This window comes from Scophthalmus maximus, chromosome 16, assembly GCF_022379125.1.
Source record: "Scophthalmus maximus strain ysfricsl-2021 chromosome 16, ASM2237912v1, whole genome shotgun sequence".
NCBI lineage: Eukaryota > Metazoa > Chordata > Actinopteri > Pleuronectiformes > Scophthalmidae > Scophthalmus > Scophthalmus maximus.
In genome coordinates this window covers 3,876,172-3,889,216 of record NC_061530.1, presented here as the reverse complement: position 1 = coordinate 3,889,216, position 13,045 = coordinate 3,876,172, and the positions used below count along the sequence as shown (strand labels likewise).

At 41.3% G+C, this 13,045-nt stretch overlaps 2 protein-coding genes across 9 annotated transcripts in view; both read left to right on the top strand.

Annotated features, from left to right (window-relative positions):
• Positions 1-11,314, top strand: part of mtr (5-methyltetrahydrofolate-homocysteine methyltransferase) — a 33,710-nt gene extending 22,396 nt beyond the window's left edge. For all 3 annotated transcript variants that reach the window (XM_035613009.2, XM_035613010.2, XM_035613011.2), the window contains 9 exons: positions 436-517; positions 2,347-2,445; positions 3,687-3,762; positions 3,946-4,101; positions 4,673-4,872; positions 5,149-5,349; positions 5,487-5,679; positions 7,643-7,755; positions 9,546-11,314. In XM_035613009.2, the coding sequence (XP_035468902.1) occupies positions 436-517; positions 2,347-2,445; positions 3,687-3,762; positions 3,946-4,101; positions 4,673-4,872; positions 5,149-5,349; positions 5,487-5,679; positions 7,643-7,755; positions 9,546-9,635 (1,210 nt within the window). In that variant the 3' untranslated portion in view covers positions 9,636-11,314. The remainder of the gene's footprint in view (positions 1-435; positions 518-2,346; positions 2,446-3,686; positions 3,763-3,945; positions 4,102-4,672; positions 4,873-5,148; positions 5,350-5,486; positions 5,680-7,642; positions 7,756-9,545) is intronic.
• A 1,361-nt stretch (positions 11,315-12,675) lies between these two features.
• The window catches only part of ryr2a (ryanodine receptor 2a (cardiac)), a 149,690-nt gene continuing 149,320 nt past the window's right edge, over positions 12,676-13,045 (top strand). For all 6 annotated transcript variants that reach the window (XM_047327633.1, XM_047327634.1, XM_035612945.2 and 3 more), the window contains exon 1: positions 12,676-12,814. In XM_047327633.1, coding sequence (XP_047183589.1) covers positions 12,767-12,814 — 48 coding nt within the window. In that variant the 5' untranslated portion in view covers positions 12,676-12,766. The remainder of the gene's footprint in view (positions 12,815-13,045) is intronic.

Genomic DNA, 13,045 nt, shown 5'->3' with positions numbered 1-13,045 from the left:
CTGCTCAATGATTGTTTCGGCTTGCCATAGATAAGATGACCTTGCTTGGTGCCTGAGAAGACTCATCTTAAGAGTTTCTCAGGGACGATAGACGAAAATTCCTCAACGGTCCTGAAGGAATCAGGAAATCAAAGAAATAGAAACACAGACACATAAACTTTTAAAGAAATTCCTCCATTATATATAATTAGCTGCAGCTGGTATAGCTCACACTGTTGACTTTGGTACAGACGGTCAAGGTTTTGATTCTACTTGCCTACCTCTGATATCAAAAATATTCAACAAATATGCCAAAAATTGATGATTGTAAGGCGCTTTGGACAAAGGCATCAGCAAAATGAATGCAACTAGTACCTCTGGCACTCATCATAAAACCAGGTTGATGACTTGCAGCGCTCTCCTGAGTTGCAAACACTTGTGTTCTGTATTTGACAGGACACACACAGCAGTGAAGATCGCCCCTCGCTACAGTTGTCCTGCTGTTCATGTTCTGGACGCCTCAAGGAGTGTGGTGGTGGTAAGTGCGGCTACTTGAGCTCAGTCAAGCTTTTGTAGGGTTTAAAGTGGCCCAGGAGATAAAGCGGGTCATCCACTAATTGGTGGTGTAGTTCCCAGTTCCTGCAATCCACATGTCGAAGTGGGCGTGACACTGAACCCCAAATTGCCCCTTACGGCCGTGACATCAGTGTGTGAATGCATGAGGGATAGGCAAAGTGCTTGATATGGAATGGGTAAATGTGAACTGTAAAGTTCTGTATGAATACAGTCTCCTTTCTACCTGAATTTTTATTGACTTTTTAACTTAACCCTCTGGCCCATAGAGAAAAGTAGAATTCAGTGAAAATGTATTGCATAGACAAACAGACAACACAGAATACCCCATTGAGACAAGGGGAAATCATATTTTCATGTTTTGGAAATGGATTTAAATGTGTGCAGATTTGTCTCTTTTGAAGACTCTGACGCCAGTCTACTTCAAATCTGATTATATGCATAAAACTGATCTGGGATATTTGTGCTGACATTCACAAAGCTGCAAAATTGCTTAAAAACAAATGTTTCAATGTGCCCAGGGACGTATTCCAGAAAGCATGAATGACAAACTCTGTACCTAACCCTGAACACTGAGTTGACCTACCTCGAGATGGGAAACTCTGAGTTTTCGGTTCTAGAACAGCTGTTCTGAGGTATTTAGATCATCGTCAATGGAGCTCCGATACTACGAGTCACCAGGGCAACCATTGGTAACGCTATTAGAATTGGAGATACCGCTTAGATTTTCATTGCTCACATCTGAAGAACGTGTGATGTTATATAATTCTTTTTAGTTTAGGTGCAATCCCACAGGCACAACAATAACTTGGCTGCAGCTAAAATTTATTATAAGAATAAAGTGCAGCTAGGTAAGGCATATGTTTTAATCATATTTCACATATTAAACATTAAATGTAAATATCAGTGGCTATTTCAACTTGTTGTAAGGAAAACTCCCGTTTGCAAAAAATGTAAGGGGCTATACAAAGAATTTGCCAGTTACCATGGTAACTGACCTAGAATTTAAGTTCACTCTCTTTCTGGAATGGAAAACCCACAGTATTCCTCTTCTTATGGTTTACAAACTCAGAGTTTTGACAAAACCTGCTTACTGGAATATACCCCTGGAGCAGGAGCTGCATCGAAATGCAGAGCAAGCTGTTCATCAGAAAAAAACAGAAAATGTTAAAAGATCCTGGATACCCAACGAAAACGTGTTCCTTTGCTGGCAGTCAAACATGAAATGTCCTTATCAGAGCTCTCGAAGGAGAGTGATAATTGATATCTCTTATTATATGTGATGACAGCATGACTGCTTGGATCAGTCTACACCAGGATTCCCCAATTAGTTTTACCTGAGACCCAAATTATGTCAAGCATGCCAAGCCAAGGGCCAACGCACGCGCACACACACACACACACACACACACACACACACACACACACACACACACACACACTCTCTCTCTCTGACACTGACACTGACACTGACACTGCTCCATTCCCAACAGGAGTTACGCCACTCATACAACAACAGTTATAGATTTTCTGATAATTACTGGTCATGATGCAGGCAGTTTTACCTAGCGGAGGACCATAGAGAGCGCACACGTCTACTGATGGCGAAGGTCAAGTATATGGTGTGGGATGAGAGAGTAGAGCAGCGCACACTTTATTAACTATTATGAAAGATGTGTTAGTTGGCCAACATTTGCTGCTTGTGGGTCGTACCTGGCCCGCGGGCCGCCATTTGGGGTTCGCTGATCTACACTTAAGTGTGTTTTATCTGGTGCTTGTCTCCCTGTGTGTTAGTGTTCCCAGTTGCTGGATGAGACAGTGAGGGAGGAGTACTTTGATGATTTGAAAGAGGAGTATGAGGAGATCAGGCAGGAGCACTACGACTCTCTGAAGGTAAGACGGTGGAAACATCCAATGGGCTCAACTTAAATAAAGACCCCCCTGGTGCCTCCCACCAGGGGGGTCTTTATTTAAGTGGTTTAAAGGGGTTTTCTATGACATCAGTGTTGTATCCATGTCTTGAACCCTTATAACAAATACATGCAGCATCCAGATCACCTAGAACCCACCTGAGCCCCTGCACACGGCTGCAAGACATAAAAATAGTTCTTTAATATTTCTCACACACTTAAAGATATCACTCCCATATATTTGCCCTTTTTTTTCATTTATGCATTATTCTCTGGGAAATCTGGCCTATCTTGTAATGTTAAACAAAGGAATAAAAAATGGATCCACGGCAAAACGTAATGGGTTCTTTTTTGGCACATCCAAATTGTTGTTTTGCTTAGTCCTGCTGAGATTTCAGAAAAACAAAATAACAACCAAACAAACAGGGAGAAATACATAACCTCCTTGACAGAGGTAATGAAAGTGAACTCTGAGATTCCATCTCGATATTGTTGCCATTAAGGCAGCACAAGATGCAAACTGCATGACAACTGAAAATGTGGTGCTGGAAGAAGCAGCATGCTCACACATCCTACTTGGAAGGATTGGTCTGGTAATATCCTGTATTTTTTTAAAATACTCAAACGGCATGAAAAGACCCAACAACGCAGTAAACCATCTCTCAATATTTCGTTATTTCTGTACCAGGTGGTCAAAAGTTTTAGAACAGACCAATTTTTCCAGATTTGATTGAAAAATAACTGGTAAAAAGGTCAGCAGTAAAAACAGTCGAGTTCACCAAATGCAGGCCTTTTTCATCAATGAATTAACTGGTGAAGCTTCTTGTTATTTAATGCAAATGATTCCTACAGGTGTGGATCAATGTAAATATAAATTCTATAAACACAGTTTTATTTTCCAAAAAAAGGCTCAGTTTTTCCTAAAACATCAGAAACAAACTTATATGGCAGCATGATAATGGCAAAAAGGATATTAATCATAAAAAAATTATCATTATTCTTATTATCATCTTTATTTGTCATGATTATTATTATTCTTTTTTTAAAGGACAAAATATTTATATTGCACTTTCAGATTTAAAGATTTAATTTTTTTTTGTAGTTGGGAGGGTGTTTGTGATGTATTTAGATGTAAAGCACATTGAGCTGCCTTGGAATCAAAAGTTTTGAATAAATACATGTAACATTGCCTCTTCATTGTCCATCTCCCTCTGTGGCCTTCAGGATCGTCGGTATCTGTCTCTTTCCCAGGCCAGAGACAAGGCTTTACGTATAGACTGGCCCTCTCTTCCCACACCAGGTGAGCTGGTGCAGATCCCAGAATCAAAAGACGTGTACTTCCTCAGGAATACTGATGTGGTTTCAGTCTGCCATGCCAATCTTTAGAGAATCGATCTTTATAACCTTTATTTTAAAGTCAGCCGGAGATCCAGTTTTTGAATTAAACCCAAGTGTTTGCCCCGTATTTGTCTTTGTGTACCAGTGCGCCCTCAGTTTCTGGGCACTCGCGTGTTTGAGTGCTACGACCTGAACAGTTTGCTGGACTACATCGACTGGAAGCCTTTCTTTGATGTGTGGCAACTGAGAGGAAAATACCCCAACAGAGGGTACCCCAAGATCTTCAACGACAAAACTGTTGGTATGAGCTCAACCTCAGTCAGGGTTCATCCCAAATCCTGCTACATGATAGTTTACTTAAACGTTACTCATTTCATTTTATTTTGAAACTCAGTTGTGTAAAAATTAAGGTGTAAGATATGTTTGAAGAAAATATTGTATTGTCTTGCTTTATATATTTGAACAAAATGATAACATCTCATGGTTTAAAATAAGATAATGTATTTGAGTCATTAAAAAAATTGTATTATAAATTCATAGAAAAACATAAAAATCTTTGTTATGCAGTTACATTATAAAATAGATTTTACTGTAAATGGTGAGCTAAGTTGATGAATAAATTTTAACATTTTCAACGTTGCATAGGATAGTGTAAGTTATGTAAAAGTTTTGTATATGTTGTGATGCCCAGGTTTGATGCAGATACAAGGGACCATTACACATTGTGTCTGAAGCATAGTGCAGTGAAGTCATCAGTGGAATCATATTAATGCTAAAATAAGTGTATAACTACAAGAGCAAACAACATTGACCTCGATGACTTCACACACATTGATAAAGTGTCTGACCTTTATCATACTTGACTCCTGAAGGTTCGGAGGCTCGTCGAGTCTTTGACGACGCCCAGCAGCTGCTCAACCACATGATTGACAGCAGCAGTCTGAAGGGGCGGGGCCTGGTGGGATTCTGGCATGCCCAGAGTGACGGCGACGACATCAACATATACGAAGGCGATGCCACAGTGCACAGAGACACCAAACCCATTGCCACATTCCATGGCTTACGGCAACAGGTGAGGGACATGCTGTGATGTAAGTTTAACAAAAAGGTCAAAGTCTTGCTGAAGCACTAATTGCAAATGGTAAAGGAGTTTAAATCGGAATAATTACACAGGACATAACTGTTATATAAGATCTTTACATAAGACTTTCTAGCCAGTTAACCTACACATGCCCATCACAAACGTGTGTTGTAATAACAGTAAACCTGAACTTGAACATCATGACACTATAATACCATACCATACTATAATAATGTTAGTCTAACAAAAGATTTGTATGCGCTGCAGGTGGAGAAGGACAGCTCCAGTTCAGAGCCCTTCTCTTGTGTGTCTGACTTCGTGGCCCCCGTAGACAGCGGCGTGGCAGACTACATCGGTGTGTTTGCTGTGGGTGTGTTTGGAGCTGATGAGCTGAGTCAGCAGTTCCAGGCTCAGGGAGACGACTACAACAGCATCATGGTCAAAGCTCTGGCTGACCGCCTGGCTGAGGTACAGTGTGGACAGCTTCCTAACACAACAGGCCCCCATCACTGATCTTTTCACATGGGCCAGTGAGAGTGACAGATTAACTGTTGGTGTCGTGGTGTTTCTTTGGTTTCTCTTACAACCTACTGTTTGTCCTCCAGGCGTTTGCTGAGGAACTCCATGTTCGCGTGCGTAAAGAGCTATGGGGCTATTGTGCCGATGAGGCTCTGCAGGCCTCAGACCTCCACAGAGTTCGATACCAGGGCATCAGACCTGCGGCTGGCTACCCTAGCCAGCCTGACCACACTGAGAAGACCACCATGTGGAGCCTGGCTGGCATACAGGACAAGACCGGTTAGAGCACCAAAAAATACTTCACTGTCACAACTGCAGCTGCTGTATATTCCCTCATATGAAAAACAGTTCTGATGTTTCCTTACGCCCCTTTCACACTGGCCAAAAAACCTGTTTCATCAGACCCTGATCTGCTTGCAGAAAATCGCTTTAACGAAGAGAAATCTAGTTGGGGAAGTGAGGATGAAACAGAAACCGGGTTTACTGTGCTGCACAGGTTCATATTAATACCCTCATACATTAGGGGTCAGACTCGTAGAGGCCAGGATCCTGAGCTCAAGTCAGTTCAGGGGTGAACAGTGACGTTCAGGTTCCCTGCACATTTTGTGCTTTGTTTTTTGTGCCTACAGACCTGTTTGTCAGCTTGTTATTTGAGAGTTAATGGTCTTGCAGGCAGTGATGCAAACCTCTCTTCTTTGTGCTTAAGGCAGAATCATGGGAAGGAAATGGGAAGATTATTTTAAGGGCAGGAGATCTTGCTGCTGCTCTGTTGGTTGGAAATTTGTTTTAGGTGGCATACTGTTTGTGCACATACATGTGGGTATCTGTGGTGCCTGCCAGCCCACAAACTTTGAAAAAAGACCGCCCTGTAGTTTTTTTGTGAGCTGGCTAAACCCTACAGCCTGGGTCTAAACAACTGGTTCATATTTCTCTTCCACTGATGTCATAGTTGGTATCTTTTGGAGTACCCCAGCCTGTCTCTACATTTCTTGTGAAGGGTGTGGCATTTCCTACACATTTTGAAATCAGTTGACCAATCACAACAGACTGGGCCAGCTGGCCAATCAGAGCAGACTGGGGTTTATCAGGAGGAGGGGCTAATATAAATCCAGGCATTTTAGACAGAGGGTGAAAAGAGGAGCTTCCGGAATGGGACGCTGATGCCTTTTCTGAACATTAGACCATATAAACCTTTTCAAGTAGTAACCCAAAAAGGAATGAAAAAGTATGAACCTGAATTTGAGCATAATATGTCACATTTAAGTAACCACAAGATGGAAACTGTAAATGTTAAAGAAGCGGACAAATATATTGTGAGATGGAATATAAGAAGCAGACACAATGGAAAACATAAGCAATTTATTCATCTTTTAAATACTGAATAAGGCAATTGGATAATTTATTGGAAAATCTTTGTATCATCTTCGAGTATATTAACGTATCACGTAAAAGCAAATCCAATTAATCAATTTATAATTGCTTTTTGAAAATTAATATATTAATGGACTATTAACTGAAACCTTAAAAGTTCACACTGATGTTCATGACTGTGATTACGCTTTTTTCTTACAATGTTTATAGTGTGGTGCGGTGTATTCATAAAGCAATTGTTTCACTTTGACACAATCAACAGAAAACTGCATTTTCATGAAACTGATGAAACATTTGCCGTGAAACATTATCACAATCACCGCATTAAAAATTCCTGATGCATAAGGTGTATGCGCGGCATTTCACAAGTAAGGACGGATATATTGTAGTTGTAGTATCTGTCTGAAGAATGGATGTGTTCTGTTCATCAGCTTGTCGTACTATCTCCACAAGTGTCAGTCAAGCTGTCTGCTCAACTTTTCTCCGATCTCTGTCTACTGCCTGGGCGGCTGATGCTGACTCAGCCAAGCTGCTGCCAAACTCATCACACCATCTCAAGTGAAGTGCCTTAGTTATATAGTGTTGTTTTCACAAGCTGAGCAGTTGCACACATGTGGGGGTTGTGAGGATGTGCTTTTGGAACACTGATGATGTGGGGACTTAAATCTATTTACACACTTAGAATGTGAGAAGTCAACTTCCATTTTTGGACAAAGAGTTAGGGTCAGCCTCCACGAAATGAACACAACTTTGTGTACGTGCGTGTAAACTTTGGCATTTCATGTGCTTGTGTTAGTTTATTACATTTGTATGCTTTGCTGTATTTATATTTAATTGGAGAATGTGTGTGTTTTGTCTGTGTGTTGTGTAGGTATTTGTCTCACAGAGTCCATGGCCATGACGCCTGCTGCCTCAGTGTCGGGACTTTACTTCTCCAACCCTCAGGCCTCATACTTTGCTGTGGGAAAGATCACCAAGGAGCAGGTTAGCATGTTAATGTTATTATTATGCATATGTATCTAGACTCACCATTTTCCAGTGTTACAACAGGGCTTCTCCTGAAGCACATGCTCGCCATGCTAAGAAAGTATCCTATTATATATTATATAATTCCCAAGAACTGCACCATCGTGCTGAGTGCAGCCTTCTGAATGAATACCACATTTGAAGAAAACGGCAACACTGCGGATTTACAGATCTGTTCTCTCTCAAGCTATACCACATTAAAAGCCTTTAATTATGTGATAACCTTATGATCAGTTTGCCTCTGCGGCAAAGAGGTAGAGCGACATTTGTGATTAACCTTCACTTGTTAGTCTTCATTTTTCTCTGTACCAACAAAACGTGTTGCTTTAGTCATTAGAAACTGCTGAAAATTACCTTTTTTTAACGTACCTCTTAAACACACTATACAGTAAACAGCTTGAAGAAATTTGCTAGCCTAACAAAATTAAAGCTACAAACAAACCACAGTGCAACATCTTCAAAAAACTCATAAAAACCCACCTGTTCACCAGGGCCTATAATCCCCTCATGAGCCTGGCAGCATGTGGGTAAAATAAAGGGCCGCTAATTGAATATAATATATTATATTATATTAATATATATTTGAAAATCAGTTTATGCATAACTCAGTCATTGGTGACCTGGCAGTATTACACCCTATCTAATTTTATTCATTTTTTTAAACCCTCACCTTCCTTGTGTTCCTCAAGCTAACTGTCATCAACAAAATCTTCATATTAAAATGTAAAGAATAACCAAAAGCGATGTGCTATTTTTTTTAATACCAGGATGTTGTATATGTAGGGTGTACAGGAGTGTAACATTTTTATGGTTTGCTGGATGCAAATAGTGAGTAATGTTGTAGTTACCAGTAAGACCTCATGGTGTCAGTGTTGCCTAAAGACATAGGATGTAACGGCTTTTTTTTGTGCATATATTCACAGTATGATGGAGCAGCATAAGGGAGTTTTGTTAGTGGGTTCTCGTGACAGTAACTATGGAAATTAGGTATCACAGACCACTGACGATGAGGAAGATATTTTTGAGCTGCGTGATGATGAGTAAACTGTAGCATGACAACGCTGATGCTAGATCAGATGACATGAGTAACGAAAAGGACGACACTAAGGAAGTAGCCTTAAAAGGGATCCCAGGGGAAGCTAGGACAGACCAGGGGTTGTCACATACAAGCCCAAGCAAACCTGAACACCTGCGTATTATCCAATCAGCCAATCATGTGGCAGAAGTGCTGTGTGCAGCGTAGGGATGGGAAGATTAACCGATTTGTATTGATACACAAACACCCATGGGCAAGATGCGAGTGCATCCGTAGCATGGGTAAAGTCCGATCCATTAGATTATTAGTATTCTTTTCATTTGTTAAGAAATGTGACCGACCTGATTATTTGATATTTTGATACTTTATTCCTCCTAAATTGGACCTACCTTACGTTAACGTGCGCCGCGGATGTATACTATTGTGTGCACCGCAAGTTGTGCGCAACAAACATGACGGAGGCTGAGCAGATTAACCCTGTGAACTAGGGTTGTGCGATCTGACGATTTTATATCGTGGACGATCAATATTTGGCATATGATCTGCTTTTCAGAGGAATTGTACAGATCGCAGGGAAGTTGTTCTAGTTACAGAAAACTGCGCATGCATTCATTGCAAATTCATTGTGATAAAGATTTGTAACAGAGAGGACTATGGGACACACAGCATGGCTGAACTTGTCTTTTCTCTGCCTGTCTCTTCTGTTCTTCAGGTGGTGGACTATGCCAGGAGGAAAGGGATGAGTGTGGAGGAGGTAGAGAGGTGGCTGGCTCCCATACTGGGTTATGATTGTGAGGCGTAGAGCGGGACTGGCTGTGCTCCAGCAGGGTTTCAGTCCTACCACTGTAGCTCAACTAGGTTCTTATTGTGGCTGAGTACTCTGGGATTCACTGCACAACGCACAAACTAGGCTTTATCATTACACACTTTCACTGTATATTTCACATTGGGTCACAAACTGTCCTCTGTGCCAACAGGTTATGACAAACCTACTACTGTTGAACGCTATGAAAAACATTACAAAATCCACTCTAAAATCAATTCCCTCTCATTAATGGTGTGATTTAATCAGGTTTATTTTTGTAATGAAATAGTCTGTTGAAAATCACATGGTATCACATCACAGTATCATGTATCCAGCAGTGCTACATCATCAAGATGGTGATCATAACAGGTAATGATGTCATTATTGTTTTCAACCTTAATCCTTGATCTGGCTGGATGTCAGTCAGGCTCTGTGCCACTATTTGTTGAGGAGTTTTTTTCTCTCTCTGTATACTAAAATGAGACGAACCGTTTGTGCCATTGATTATTTTAGTCTAAAAGAAAGAGTTTAACATTTTTGGAAAATGTGCTTGCTTGTTTTTTTTTTACTAAGATGAGAATTTAACTGGAGTCTGGATGGGGTCATCCTTGGCAAACAGCATACAGACTGGAAGCAGAGGGAAATGTCCAAAGTTAAGAAATAAACCTTCCTTGAATTTTACATTAGCAGAAATGTTGCTGGCCAAAAAAGTAAAAAATCTGCCCAGTACATAACGTAGCATCTCTGCCTGAAGCACAAATGCCGTACAGGCACTGTAGTACCAAATCTAATGTTAATCACTAAGCTGTAGATTTGTTGGTTGGTGGGGGGGGGTTTGTCGGTATGCTAAGCTAAGCTAACCCATTCCTGACTCCTGCGTCATAGCTAAGACTAGTGTCTACAACCTCTTCTCATTCTTAGGAAGAATGTGAACAAGCGTATTTCCCAAAATGTTTAACTCTTCCTTCGATGCATACAGCTTTAAAAGAAATTTGTTCGAAAAAAACAAACAAACAAGTGAATAATTCACTGCTGAGAAGCTGTTCATACGTTCACAGCCAAATTGCGATATGTGACCGGTAGTACAGACCAATTCGTATGCCTCTTGAAAAGCATTGATTTCAACAGCCCAAAGTAAAGATAAATGAATGATAAATTAAAATGAACACTGATGACAGTAGAACAATACAGGAAACCCTGGACACATTGATTCATAAATGCTGTTGATTTTACAAAAGTTTTAGATTTGTATGTGAAAGAGAAAGTTTAGGTCTTCGCATACAGCTTGCAATCATTTCGATTTTTATCCGATTTTTATTTCATAGTCTTCAACCAGCTTCTCATACATGAATGTACATGTTTGTATCTACATATCGTTTACCATGTTTTCTTAAGGATGTTTTATGGACCATGCAACATATCTACTTGTTTGAGGATCCTGAAATGTTTCCATGTTACAAAATGAAACAAACAAGGGCCTGGTGTTAGAATCTGCATGTCACGTGTCTTAAAAGCCCCAAAGTGATGCAGTGGCAGTTTGTCTGAAACTTTGACAGTGTTTCTTATTTTCATCTGTTTTTCTTTCTTACATTGAAAAAACATGATGATTGTACTGTACACACTGTAAAACACTGTGGACATGTTTTCTTTATAAAAAATAAATAGTTTGAATGGGATGTAATTTCTGTGTTTCTGAGTTTAAACCTCATGTTCAGCTTTTCTATAAGGTGTAGTTGGCCTGGTGAAAGCAGCTGCATGTCCACTGAGGCTGTGGAGCATTTATGTTTCATGGTTCTTCATCTGAGATTCTTCACCTGACTTAGTGTTTTTATCTCCTGACTACAGCCCTCCTAGCCCATAAGTACAAATATGTTTCTTATTTGTTAACATGTAATTACATGGAGGTTCTGTTTTCACCCCTGTCCATTTGATTATTTGTCAGTAAAGATTGTACAAAAACCACTAAACGGATTTCAACTAAACTTGGTAGATGGTTGGGACCAAAAAATAAGTCATTAAAGTTGGGGACGAACAATTTTTTTAATCACTTTTTTTTTTATAGCAATTTGCAAGTTTTTCCACAGATTTCCCAGGGAAGAACTCATGGATCTTGATGGGAAAAATCTGACACATTCAGGGGACTGATATCTATGAATGTGTGCAATTTGGTGCGGAGCTAAATAAAAATCCGTATCCAGTCTATTTAAACGTGGTTGCATAGGGGGAATGTTGTGCCTTGGCGAAGGGATACTGTCTGCGCCACTTTAGTTAACTATATTTTAACCTTGAGATTCCAATTCTTACTAATGTACCATAGACTTGCAAAGTCAAGGTATCAGCTTAGGTGGTAACATTTACTATATCATGTAACAAAGTCAACTGCAGTGTTTTTGGTGGGATGAATCACTGTTTGTATGCTACTGTGTGATGGCCAAGGCCCAACAGTCCTTAAATTCACTGCACTAAATTGCACACACTCATAGATATCAGTCTCCTAAATATGCCTGTTTTTTTTAAATCTACATTCATGAATTATTCCGTGGTAAATTTCACCCCAACCGTTCCAGTCGACAAGCGAGTCCGGTTCTTCTCGTTAAAGGGTTGTTGTGTGGTGTCGATCCCACCATGGAAAGTGTCTCGAGATAATGTCGGCTGCGATGTGGCGCCATACAAATTAAATTGAATCGAATTGGTGAAAATGTCTTGGTATGCACGCCAGCATGTAATGGGTTCTTTCTTTCGGAGTAGCTTCTGTGTGATCCCTGCAATGGACACGGGTTGAAAACACGACCTCCTTGGCAGAGGTAATGGCTGGAATCATCATGACGGCACGAAATCCCAAACATTCCACGAGTATTCTACGGTGACTCGGTTGGAATGGCTTCATCCACATGCGAACTGTCACGGCGGGAATGCGCCTCCGCGTCGTTTTGGCATCGTTCGGCCCGCGCGCGCGCATTCGCTCATACCTGTGCAGCTCCTCCCTCTGTCGGCACGCGCCGTCCAATGGGAGACGACTTCCACGGCGCGCAGCGGGGCGGGGGCGGGGTCTCCGTCCGGAACACGCAGACTGAGACCCGGACTCCACAGCAGTCGCGCCGCGAGCATCTCCCGGGCGAACGCGAACCATGGCTGAGGGAGGAGAAGGCGAGGACGAGATCCAGTTCCTGCGGACGGTAAGTGTGGACTCGCCGCTCCCCTGGAGCCCGGTGTCGCCGCGAAGCGGCGTGCCACTGCGTCTTTCTGCTCCGCGCTGTGTGTGTGTGTGTGTGTGTGTGTGTGTGGACAGGGAGTTTACCGCATTAAGGATGACAGCTCCTGTAGACACTAGTCATTGGTCGGTGAGTCCACATCGCGCTGACAGAGGACTGGGGGGGTGGAAGAGGTGTGAAAACATGCGGGAGCAA